General features: G+C 38.0%; 1 protein-coding gene across 3 annotated transcripts; it reads left to right on the top strand.

Annotated features, from left to right (window-relative positions):
* Window positions 1-2,482: 2,482 nt before the first annotated feature.
* Window positions 2,483-12,711, top strand: prps1b (phosphoribosyl pyrophosphate synthetase 1B). Of its 3 annotated transcripts, XM_028460352.1 has the most exons (8): window positions 2,483-2,600; window positions 2,687-2,860; window positions 5,042-5,231; window positions 5,995-6,093; window positions 9,853-9,977; window positions 10,519-10,692; window positions 10,784-10,943; window positions 12,573-12,711. In XM_028460352.1, the coding sequence occupies exons 2-8, from the start codon at window positions 2,739-2,741 to the stop codon at window positions 12,663-12,665; spliced, it is 963 nt and encodes a 320-aa protein (XP_028316153.1). In that variant the 5' UTR covers window positions 2,483-2,600; window positions 2,687-2,738; the 3' UTR covers window positions 12,666-12,711. The 3 variants fall into 3 exon arrangements, with proteins under 3 accessions (XP_028316153.1, XP_028316152.1, XP_028316154.1); XM_028460351.1 differs by having other exon boundaries at window positions 2,523-2,860; XM_028460353.1 differs by having other exon boundaries at window positions 2,524-2,860; window positions 5,042-5,225.
* The last annotated feature ends 483 nt before the right edge of the window (window positions 12,712-13,194 follow it).

Genomic DNA, 13,194 nt, shown 5'->3' on the forward strand with positions numbered 1-13,194 from the left:
TCATTCTTACTGTCGTTGTTTGTGTTTTGCACAAAACAAGAAAGACAGTGATTCACTGGACACCATGTAGTTCTGGGTCAGGGCGGGGGGTCAAACTCATTTTGGTTCAGGGGCCAAATACAGAGCAGTTTGATCTCAAGTGGGCCACAGATTTTGTGGATGAAAATGAGTAATTTCAACATAAATGTGCCATATTTGCACTTCTACACCGACATAAAATACAAAATATGGTAGTTATCGACCATATTTAAGCATTAAGTGATAGATATCAATCTTAATAGGATCTTCACTTTAAATTTCCCTAGATTTTGTGACCAATTTTATTACGTTTTAATTTAATTCAAGGAAATGTCAATTTGAGGAAAATTGAAGGATTGAAGGATTGAAGGAGTTTTTCCAACTGTTTAACATTAAAAATTACTGCAATTATGCAGTGTAAGCACCGGGGTAACTGTGAGCCCCTGCAAATATTGTTGAGGTTCATTTACACAATGATTCACGTTTTCTCTGTCATTTTTACTTTCTCCTATGCACCGAATTGGATCCTCGGGTCATGAATTTGACACAATTGTTCTAGGTTGTGCCCGGTATTCCCATTATATCAGAATTAATTAAAAAAAAATACTTCAATGAACGGATCTCTGCGACTTTACATCCCATAATGCAATGCGCAGAAATGTCAACAAACAGCATTCACAGTGGAGAACATGACAAATTTTCAAGAGGCAATTTGTACCTTCCTCCTTTCTTTTTTGAGTAAATGGTGTTTGATTCATTGATCTGTGAAGCTTTCACTATGATTTTATCTAATAAAAAAAATAAAAATATCGGTGGTAGCAGCTTAAACCATAGACTGTAAAAAGAATGGATCGGACAAGCTCCCCGATGAAGTGAAGCTTTTATTTTTAGAGCTCCCCCTGCTGACTGGCTGCAGTATAGGTCATAAACCCCGCCTCCTCAATGATAACAGATGGGATGTGGGTCAAACTGTAAAGTTCAAATACTCACATATTTTTTTTCCAAACCTAAACTCTGCTGTGATCATTAGTTATTATCACCCTACATTGTGTTCAAGAGCTCATTTTTCTGTGAAGGGCTTGTTTTAAATAAGTTATTTGAGGTTGAAAAACAGGATTTTACATCATATATGACGTTGATTGACAGACGCGAATCTTGCAAAGCTCTCTTTGTGAATAGCAGTTACGTCGTGAAGGAAAGCCGAGACGCCATTTAACTAGATATTTGAGTTGAAATATATCGTGACTTTGTACTAACCTCTATGATCTGAAGAAGACGTTGGTAGAATTTCTAGCAGAAAAGATACCTATGTTCTTGGCATAGCTGGGCTGCATAAGTCATCTGGGCGGTACGCTAAATGGTGATAAATTTGCAAGATGGAATATTTCGGCTTTAAGAATGTTGAGTGGGAACAGCTAGAGTGCGCGCCCACTGCTTTAAACTGATATTCCACTGGTAAAACATGTAATAATTCTATCTATCTATCTATCTATCTATAAAGCAAGGAATTTCTGTCTGTCTGTGTCTCAAATATCTGCAAATCCAGCTCAGATTGACCTGAGACTTTCAACATGGCTGCTACTTGGTTCAAAGGTGTGGAACGTCAGATTTGTTTGAACTGCAATGATACCGTTCATAAATGATTTCATAGAATTTTCTTAAATGCAGCTTTGCAGAACAGCTCAATGTTGACAGGTAGTCATGGTAACACAGGATAGAATGCTACATAGAAACAACTAAAGTGGTCAAATATCCTAAAACACCCCGTAAATATTTACCAGCAGGTGTCCTCAGTCAGCAATTTTTGTAACTAAGGTGAGTAATAATAATAATAATAATAATAATAATAATAATAATAATAATAATAATAATAAATAATAAGGCTTTGACTATATATATATATATATATATATCCTATATTACATTTCATTTAGTCAATTAGCGAGCTACAAGTTGACACTGTCCGCTGCGCACTGGCCCTGGGCCGCTCGCAATTTACAATTAAGTTATAAATGTTGTAAAAGTCGAGGTTATGTACAGGATTATGACATATATTGATATACACAAGCATATGCGCCCGGTTATACACACACACACACACATATATATATATAGATATATATATATATATATATATATATATATATATATATATATATATATATATATATAGTACTTTCTCGCTATGTATATTATAGTGCTAAATATTAAACCTCCCACTTTTCTATAGCAATACATAGGCTACTTCCTACGGGCACTGCACTAGAAGTTAAATATATATATATATATATATATATATATATATATATATATATATATATATATATATATATATATATATATATATATGAAAAAAGGGTAAAAGTCCATTTTGTAGACAAAATAAGCAACAACAACAAACCAGGCAAGGTTAAGTAACGTTTGCAGTAACAACATCGTAAATTTGGCGGTTACGGTCAGCCAGCTTAAATCTGGCAACCTCGCTGGCATGGGCGGAATGACGTCACGGCAGCAGGACGTTAGTGAAAGCGTGCGCGCGGCCCGGGGCAGAGCAGCACGCTGTGGGACATAATGGTGGATAGGTAGGAAGTACGGAGAAGCTCTGTGTGGTAGCTCTAAGCTGTTCACCCTTTAGTAGCCGCTGACCCGGACTCTCCTCTTCATCTAGACTCCAGAGACACTCTTCGCTCCGACTGAACTGAATCCTGGACCGCCGCAAAATGCCGAATATCAAAATATTTAGCGGTAGCTCACACCCGGACCTGTCTCAGAAGATAGCTGACCGCCTGGGTCTCGAACTGGGGAAGGTTGTGACGAAGAAATTCAGCAACCAAGAAACATGGTAAGTGCTTATGTTCGTGTTACCACCGCAGACCAGTGTGAGTGCATTCATGTGTTTCTGGGAAACGTGGTGTCACTGCGCAGTGTTGATGGGACTTGTAGTCCACACATGGCCCTAGAAAGCCCCAAAACTCTCTGAGCCCACACGTTGTACAGTAGCTGCTTCGTCCCTCTACAGCAGTGGTTCTCAGCCTTTTCAGCCCACGACACCCAGAATAAAGGTGCCATACACGTGGAGACAAAGCCATCTATAAGGGGGAATAAAGAGGAGAGCTTTGTGGGGGTCCATCCATAAAGTAGGCAAATGATGGTCCATTGTTCTATCAGTCTGTGATAAACGTATTCACTTATTTATCTGAATAACATCCACTATTATCCAGAAAGTTCGTTATTATTTGTCATAGTATACAGTCATCTTAAAGATGTAAATCCTTGTTTTGTTTTCAGAAATAAAATGGGTTGAAATTGACCAAAAATGGTGGAAAAGGTGGTGAAATGGGATTTTAAAAACCACTAAAATTGGTTAAAAGTTGTAAATTAGAGTAGCCAAAAATGGACAGAAGTGGTTCAAAGTGTCAAAATTGTCTTAAAAGTAGGAACAGTTAGTTTAAACTGGCATATAATGGAATCTGTGTAGCTTTTGTTCTTTAGTTATTCCGTTTCAAAACCAAATTAAAACAGAAATACAAAAAAACCAAACAAGCAGCGTTTTTCTGTTTTAAAATTAAATGTGGTTCTGTTTGTGTAATATTGGATATTTACGGGGAATCTAGGACGAGAGCTTCATGTGTTCATCTCACCACCCAGAGGGGACACACAGACAAACTTTTACTCTGCTGCGTTTGATAAAAATTATCTATCGTGTTTTCCACCTCACACCGATGGCAGAGGCTTAATATGTGTGTCGATGATGTTTCGTTGAATAGTTATTGATGCTGGAAGTCAGAATCTGTGAATATCTCCACTTTTCTGAACAGTGTTACGGTCTAAATAGTATCTAGATTAACTGGTGACTGGGCGGACTTTTGCTCCTGGACGAAAAAGAAGCGACACATGTCAGATTACTGGTGAATTGAAACGTTATTAATACATAAATAAATCAAAACCAAAAAATGGATGTTACATAAAACATGCACATGATATGTGGAACCAGAGGTGGTGTAATAAATCTACTAGTGCTCCTCGTTTCTTGTGATCAACTTCTGTGTGTTGGCGGCTGCTGTTAGCGGTGTTCATAACGTGCAAAATAAACATTTTTAGTGCCCTCAAAAAAGCTGTAAGTGTTTTTGCAAAAGTGTGAAATGGTAGACGTTCTAACATCTATTGTTCCTCACACCAGCCTCACAGTTGATACCACAAAACATAAACGTGAGCACGCAGCTTTTTACGAGCTAATACATCCACACACTGAATGAAAACAGGAGCAGGACCAGAAAACTGCTGAAATAAATCCTAAACAGTCCTATTATGTGAGTAGACCTTGTCCAGGACCTGTAGAGGGAAAGCTGCAGGTGCAGTGGACTTCTTGCTCTAATTTCCTTATAATCATCTAAATATCTCACAAATGGAACAAGTTTAAAATGTTTTTTTTTTTTTTTTTTTTAAAGAGAGAAAGAGAAACGCAGCTTCTCTGGTTTTTCTGTATTTCTGTTTTGGTTTAAATCAGTAAAACAAAATAACTGCACTGTTTATTTGTTATTTTGATTTGGTTTTAAAAGGGAATAACCAAAGAACAAAGGGGACACAGATTTAATGAGCATGACAAATTGTGAATGTGGTTAAATTGGCAAAAAAAGGAATGAAATATGGTGAAAAGAGGTCAAGTGACAATAATGGGTCATCATATAAAGTGGGAAAGTGGTGGAAAAGGCATTGAAATTTGATGGAGAAGTGTCAGAAATGGGAGTAATTTAGCAAAAACTCATTAAAAAGAGCAAATAAAGTTATGAAAATAGGTTCAAATATGGCAAGTTTGGTGTAGTTGCTAAAATATTTTCAAAAAGACATCTGGCAACCCCTTCCTGTCTCTCAACCCCAAGGTTGAGAACCCCTGCTCTACAGTTCCCCTCCTGTCCTGCTTTAACCCATTATCACACATCAGACTGTTTACTTTTATCATTTATCTCCAGCCTGACACTGTGAGCTCTAAGTGATGTTTGCGTTGTCATGTTTTCACCTGCAGTGTTGAGATCGGAGAGAGCGTTCGTGGGGAAGATGTCTACATTGTGCAGAGTGGTTGTGGGGAGATCAATGACAATTTGATGGAGCTGCTGATAATGATCAATGCCTGCAAGATTGCCTCGGCCTCCAGAGTCACTGCTGTCATCCCCTGCTTCCCCTACGCCCGGCAAGACAAGAAGGACAAGGTGGGGGTGAGGGATATCAGTTTACTTCCTTCAGTCATGCCATTTACCATCCAGCCTGTTGAAGAGACGCTTGCAGCCATTTTCACCAACCGTGACTTTTTTTTTTTTTTTTTTTTTAACTTTTTTTCTCTCCTGCATGTTTAATTTTGTTATCATTTCAGTGATGCTGCATGTATTGCATAATAGCAGACTGTATATCATACAGCAGATTTGGCCAATGGCTCTAATTTTGAGTAAATGCACAAAATGGCTCCACAAACACACAAAACAACCAAAAAAAAACTTAATGAGAGGAAAAGATGCAAAATAAACAAAACACACAAAGCAACAGTAAAAAACACTTAAGACAACAGAAAGTAGAAAATGAGAGAAAAACACAAAATGACCACAAAACAACAATTGACCAAAAACACATGAAATGACAACACAAACCAACTTTTCTTCTCTATATTAATGATCAGATCGGTCATTGTTCCAAATGCTAACATGAATGTTGATAATGTGGCCCTCGGATCAGACAATCCTATTTTGGCCCCATTGTGGTAAAGGTTGCTCACATTTGTCATATAGTATTAGTTTGACTTTTTCTCATAAAACATAATTGTTGTCAAAACAAATCTGTTAACAATTAATGTGAATTTTGTCAAATGTTCTGTATTAGTGTAGGAGTTTTACTGAATCACTGAGCTCAGGATTGAATGCTATAATTACCACCGTCTGCCACTGTATTTTTTTTCCATGTCGTTAACTGTATCTATTTTTATTTCAGAGCCGAGCTCCAATCTCTGCAAAGTTAGTTGCCAACATGCTGTCCGTGTCGGGCGCTGATCACATCATCACGATGGACCTGCACGCCTCACAGATACAAGTGAGCAGCAATCACTTTCAATCAATAGGATGCTATTTAACTTTTGTTTTATCACAATTACATTAACTTAAATAGAGTAATATTAATTACATATTTTTTATGTACTTGTTTTTTTAAATCCATAATGATTAATTACAATTTTTTTCTGGGCATCGCCAACCTGAGAACTCATCAGTACACATGAAAGTGATCAGTACATGCTTTGATGCTTTTCTTATAAAGGAATTTGTGGGGATACAACATAGCGATTGCCTCTGAGGAAGACTGATAGTTGACAGTCGAAACATGGCAGGAGATCAAATCTTCTAAAAAAATAAATTAATCCATAACATATTATTTAAAGAAAAGACATAATGAACTTGCTGGAATTCATGTAGTTTGTAGATGGCTGATTATGCCTATATTTCTATTACATTTGCTCGTTATATTTAATCGTTGTTTAATTGTTCATATTTAATCCTTATTGAAAGAGGTGAGACTGATCACAGTTTGGATAGTATCATGGTTTTGAGTCACAGATCTGATCTGAAAAGGAAAAGACAAATATAACTTGTTCTTCAGTTTATTTTAGAAAACACTTTTGCCCATTAGATAAAAACATCCAACTCGATATCCAATATGGCCATTTAAATCATATGCAAACTAATGAAAGTGTACTAAGCACATGAGCAGCTGTTTTGCTTGCGTGGAAGTAGGGAACAACTTTGCTGATTCCTCCAAGTCTCTTATTCACAGTAATTCTTTTATGCGATGCTAAAAGTATCACATGTGCAAAGCACCCTATCGGTGGTTCCAGTCCTGCGCCATTCACTGCATTTATTTGTTTTTTAGCATTATCTGTTTTGACTGGGATTTTAGTGTTCAATCTCTATCTTCCACTCAGCCACTGCTGCCGTCAGTACGCGTGCCAGGTTTGTGTCTGTGTGACTCCCAGAGGGGGCGTCTCTGCAGCACCAGGCTCCTCATCACCCACTTAGCTGTGATGTAGTGAGCAGTCATTGTTGCATAGCTTTCCTTTGCCCTGGAAGTCCACCCATCTGTGTTGAGCGGAACAGATATTTATTTATTTTTTCCTGCTCATAAAGAGTTGGCCTCATGTCTGCAACAGTAAATGCCCCAATAGATTTAGCTTTAGCTTGGGTTTTTTTTTTAAACTCTGCAATATATATTGATATGAAAAAAATCGGAATTTTCACCATAGGACTTTAAATGCACTTTGTCATGCTGTGGTACATCTGACCTGCACTGATTTTTGCATCCATCCTGTGTTAGTAAAACTTTTAGTGCTTTCACCCACAACGTCCGGAGCTTGTCTTTGAATGTTCGGTTCACCGAGATGTCCATTGGCTGTACCAGGTCACTTATCCCACTAGGGATGATGGTCAGTGCACAATATTGTGTAGCCTAATGTTGAACTCTGCAGCAAAGGGATTCTTAAATGCTGCGATTGTTGCGCAGCCTTCATCTGGGCCCCTGTTGCTGACACACAGGGGGAGGTCGCTGAAATGGGCGGCCTTCACGTGAACATGCAACCTTTTTTTTAATCAGCCAATTTATGGAACACGAGCATCCTGAACCGTGGAGAGGAATCAATACGACTATGATCCGTTGCACCACTACTTATTTATTTTTAATCATTATTCTATTGTTGAGAATCATTGTCTTCAATCAATCAATATTTCTAAAAAGCGATTTTCATACAAATTGATGCTGCTCAAAGTGCTTTTACATAGTTCAAAATACACCCGTCCCGTGCAAAAAACCCATCCACTACACACAGACACACGAGTTAAAATAAGGACAGTGGCACATGGCTGGGTACAGAGGCTCTAGGTAAGGAGACATCACAAGGGATCGTAATCCTAAAACATAAACTATAAAAGCACTCGGAGAGCGCAGACCTCTGCCAAGCAGCTCATTTCCATCCCCATTGTGATATGGGTGACACGATCACCCTGTGTGCGTGTGTAGCCGGTGACAGGGTAGAGAGAAAGAGAGCATTGATCACTTCTTTTCCTTCTTGCTCCGTTTTTACGGTTTAAATGATCAACTCAAATTACACATGTCACGTCGCTTTAGGGGAGATAACTTGAGATTGCGTAATTCACATTGATTTTAATGTAATCGCGTTCAGTCGCGTTCCGTGTGAAAGCACCTTAACAGATTGACAGACAGATAAACGGAGGGTAAAACATAACTTTACCGCTCTGCGCTTGGCAGAGGTAACTTTGAAAACAACTTAAAAAAGGAACACAAATTCTGAAACTATAAAAACAACATAACTGATAACAATCCTGAAACTAAAAACAACAAAAGATAATAAAAAACATGAAAAATAACAATCCTAAAATGAATAATTAGTTAAAATCTAGTTTGAAAAAGTGGTGTTAATCTGTTTACTTTTACCCCCCCACCACTCAATCACATCTACTATAAGAATAAAAGGACTGAATTAATTCTACCCCCATCAATCGTATTAGTATTTTTTTTTTTCCTCCATTTTCTCTTATTCATGTGTTTCATAGCTACTTCTAGCTATAAAAGCAAAGAAAGTCTGTGTGTGTTTGTGGAGCGAATATTTCCCGACGCGGTATGTGTTCGACCTGAAACTTTATCAATGGCTTCCAAATACCCCGAGTGTGTGCATCTGTTATTTTGGAGTAATTTGAAGTTGCAAAACATTCATTTTAATTCTTTTTTGACTGGACGGCACATTCATTTTCACCCAGAAGTGAAACCTGTTCAGCTTTTGACCTCAGTGTGTGAGGGGGCGCGAGCGCACCATCTATCCATTTCACAGCACAGCTCCTCACCCAAGCTAGAGTCACGTGTGTGTGGCCAGAGCCAATTGCTGGGCACACAGCCAAGCAGACACGGACTGCAAACACACGAGTGAGAGAGAGGAAGATAGTTTAGACCAGGGAGGGGCTTCTGATATACACTGATATACTAGCAAAGCTCTCAAGTCTCACTGATTGGGCCTGATGTGAGTTACTAATGCGCGGCTAAAGCGCGTGTGAGCCACAGAGTAGCGAGTCACACACACACCAAACGGCAACAAAAATATTATGATTCAAAAATACGCAAAACTAAATATTTATACAAAAATAACACAAAATGACTCCAGAATCACACTACAATGGCAACAAAAAACAATACAGTAGTCCCTCGCTGTTTTACAGATTTTTTTTTTTTTTCTTCATTTTTTTTACACTGAAACAGTTGGTCGCACCAGTGCCACTACTGGAAAAGTTAATGTAGAGCCCTGATAATGACTCCAAAAAACATACATTACAGAAAAGTACACCTAACAAAAAAACATGAAAATGAGTAAACAACAAACACATTCATCATGCACATGTCCCATAGAACTAAACCAGGGAATTTGCACACGCTATTTTACTTTGCATCCGCAAATATACCCCTGTATAACACTACGGAGTACAGATTATGTACTCCTCTTTGTACATCCAACTGTCAAACACACTCATTTGGCCATAATGTACTCTACTTAAGCTCCTCCCACTATATGAATACATATTTCCGACGGGCACTACTAGTTAATATAAATTATATTCATAAGGTGCCTTACTAATAAACTTTATTCACACCCAAAGTTGGTAACCACTGCTCTGGATCATACTAAAACCATTTGAGGAGGGTGTGGAAGTGTTTGCAGCATAACATTTTAACTGCTTTGATGTTGACACAACAGTTCAATCTATTGATACTAGCGTGTACTGCTTTTGTTTTTTGCAGGGTTTTTTTGATATTCCAGTCGATAACTTGTATGCTGAGCCGGCTGTGCTGAAATGGATCAAAGAAAACATCTTGGAATGGAAGAACTGCATCATCGTCTCCCCTGATGCTGGAGGAGCCAAAAGGTAATCAAGGACTCTGTCATAGATCAAAGCTTCGCAAACTGGGGTGCAGAGACCCCAGGGGATCCGCAGACATAGGTCAGGGGTTTGCAAATGTTTTCGAAATAAAATTGTAACCCATTAACTTTTCTTATAAAATCTTCTCTCAGACATGAATGTTTGGCATTGCCCATTTTGCTCTGGATACTCACAGCACAGCTCCTCCTCATCATTCAGAATAGATCAACTAATGTAAAGCCTGATTTAGGAATCATTTTTATACCTAATTCACTGAAAATTGTTTTAATGAATTGCTTTAATTTCAATAAAAAATGCATTTCATGGTCAAACAGGTCGGAATAGTTATTTAGTTTTGAAAGAAATCCCTGTCAGAAGTAGTTTTGACTTTTGAATTTGATTATATATAATAATTCATTATTATTAGTTGTGATTCTTGCCATACTTTAATGGCGTTTATCTTGCTTTAACATTATCATGATGTAATGTAACTGTATCTGCCATGTTTAAATTAATAGAGCTTGTACATCGACCTGTGTCTGTGTAGGGTTACATCAATAGCGGACAGACTGAATGTGGACTTTGCCCTTATTCACAAAGAGAGGAAAAAAGCAAATGAGGTGGATCGTATGGTTCTGGTTGGAGATGTGACAGATCGAGTTGCTATCCTCGTGGACGACATGGCAGACACGTGTGGTACCATCTGCCATGCAGCGGACAAGTGAGTCTATTACTGTTTATTTCTGCCTAAATGTCTGTATTGTATGTTCAGTCACATGGAATTTAAAACTCATTCAATGAACCTCTTTCAGACTAATATCTGCAGGAGCCACTAGGGTGTATGCCATCCTCACCCACGGTATATTCTCCGGCCCAGCCATCTCTCGCATCAACAATGCCTGTTTTGAGGCCGTGGTTGTCACCAATACCATCCCTCAGGAGGAGAAGATGAAGCATTGTTCTAAAATTCAGGTCAGAAGACGATTTATGCCAACAACAGTGGAGACGTATGAAAAGTTTAGATTATGAGCAAAGCAAAGATGGACTGTAGTTTAAAAATGTGTCAGTAAGTGGTACCAGCAGTGCTTAATTTGTAAATCATCAGGTACCAGGTGTTGTTCTGGCTGTAATAGAGACAAATATGTCACAGAAAAAAATTTTTAAAGCGCCTTTTGCTAACTAAATTGGCCAATAATATCATGTAAACGCAAACAACCAATTTACCAAAATGTTTAATGAAAAAACGATGAATCAGCGTTAAAGAAGCACGGACAATTGCCCGGTACAGAGCGCGTCGTCTCTCACTCTGACGGCTGTCAAATCTGACATGTTTCAGCACCAAGGCAGCGCATAATCACTTCTAATTTAGTCACTCATCACAAAGGTCACTATACTTTAAAAACACACAAATATTTGCATTTGTGTGTTTTACATTTATTTACATACTTTTACACCATTATTCCTCTAATGAATCAGCATAAAATGAAAATAAAATGCATGCTTATCTTTTATTTGTCAAAATGGCCATGGAGAACTTTGTATCCTCGCAACTTTTTAACATATTTAACATTCGAGGCCTGCCTTGTCTTTCATAAGCCTAGAGTCAATGTCCGCCGTAGAACTTTAATCGTTGTGTCCTTCTCTTCTCTCTGTCCCCGAGTCCTCCTCATGTCCCCTAGATTGTTCTCCTCCTGTGTCATGTCTGTTGCTCCTGCTGCGCTGCTGTGTCGCCGCTCTCCTGATTGATTTCCACAGAAACCACTTTGGACTTCTGAACCTCAAAATTAGCTTCACTTATTGGCTTAAAACAGCTCTTTTAATCCAACTGCTTTTTCTTTTTAGCCATTATCTACCGTCTTCCAAGCTGAAAGAGAAACTGCGCAAAGTCACACTTTAGACGTAGCATGGGCGTGGCTTTACTTTGTTCTCTCTCGCTTGAGCTTAATTTTTACCATCATTTTTGCGTACAATGACATTTCCAGTGATTTCAACTCAATAAAAGACACAGCTGTCCAAATATAATACTTCAAAATTTAATCATTCAAAACACTTAAAAGCAAATCAGGTGAATTTTAGGGATATCCCGATAGAACTTTTTCACTTCCGGTACGATGCCGATATTGCAACCTTGCGTATTGGCCGATATTGATACGATGCGATATCAGCACGAATCATACATACTGTTATTAATTTATAGTGTGGAATGTTAGAAAAGACTTGATCAAGTGATGTTACTCAAACAAAGAACAATAGTCAGCAACAGTAGGTATGAGAAAAACTGACCCATTTATTATTAACCAATTTGTTAAATAAATGTTGACCTTCAACATGATATCTACAGTATTCTACAATTGAATAAATATAATATGTATCAGAGATTTTAGATGTAGTCTGATAAAATCTGATATTCATTTTCTGGCTGATATCGGACCAATATAGTTTTAAAACAGGGTTTTTAACTGAAGGCTTTGTTTTAGTTCTAATTTAGGCCCTTATAGATTCCATTTGCTCCTCTTAGGTTTGATGCACAGATCTACAGTAGTATTTAGAAGTTGGTCAGTTCACTGTATGTTAACGGTAACCTCTTATGTTCCTCTCCAGGTTATCGACATCTCCATGATCCTTGCAGAAGCCATTCGTAGAACTCACAACGGCGAGTCTGTGTCATACCTGTTCAGCCATGTCCCCTTGTAACATCTGGTGTCTGCTTTCAATATCAAGCTATTAACACCAAATAAAAGAACAGGGAGATGCTACGATCTCAACTACAACTCATAGCAAATAACCTGTTTTGAAAAAAAAAACTAAGTGAACTCTGGTCTGTTACTGATGCTGTTTTCACCTCTTGTCTAGTTTTGTTGGTTTTTGAAGTAATGATTCTTTGTGCACCAAAGCAATTGCAAGTTAAACTGGTGTATTTATTGTTCGCATCGTCTTTCAAAACATTTAGGTTTTCTTGACCTTTGTACCCACCCAGTAGGGCCTTGAACTTACGTTCATAAAGCCTGTTTGAAGTTTCTGCGTTCAAGAAAAGATTGTTCAATAAAGCTGTTACATTGATTTTTGTTACAAAGAATGAAGTGTAGGATTCCATGTTGCTCTTGTATCGTCTGCTCTTTGAGAGACTAACTGATGAAGTGAATGTGTTTTGAATAGTTTACAGTGCCACTGAAGCTCCACTCAACCAAGAGTGCCTCAACAGTCTGAAATGAAGCTGTTTTAT

This window comes from Gouania willdenowi, chromosome 10 (assembly GCF_900634775.1).
Source record: "Gouania willdenowi chromosome 10, fGouWil2.1, whole genome shotgun sequence".
Lineage (NCBI taxonomy): Eukaryota > Metazoa > Chordata > Actinopteri > Blenniiformes > Gobiesocidae > Gouania > Gouania willdenowi.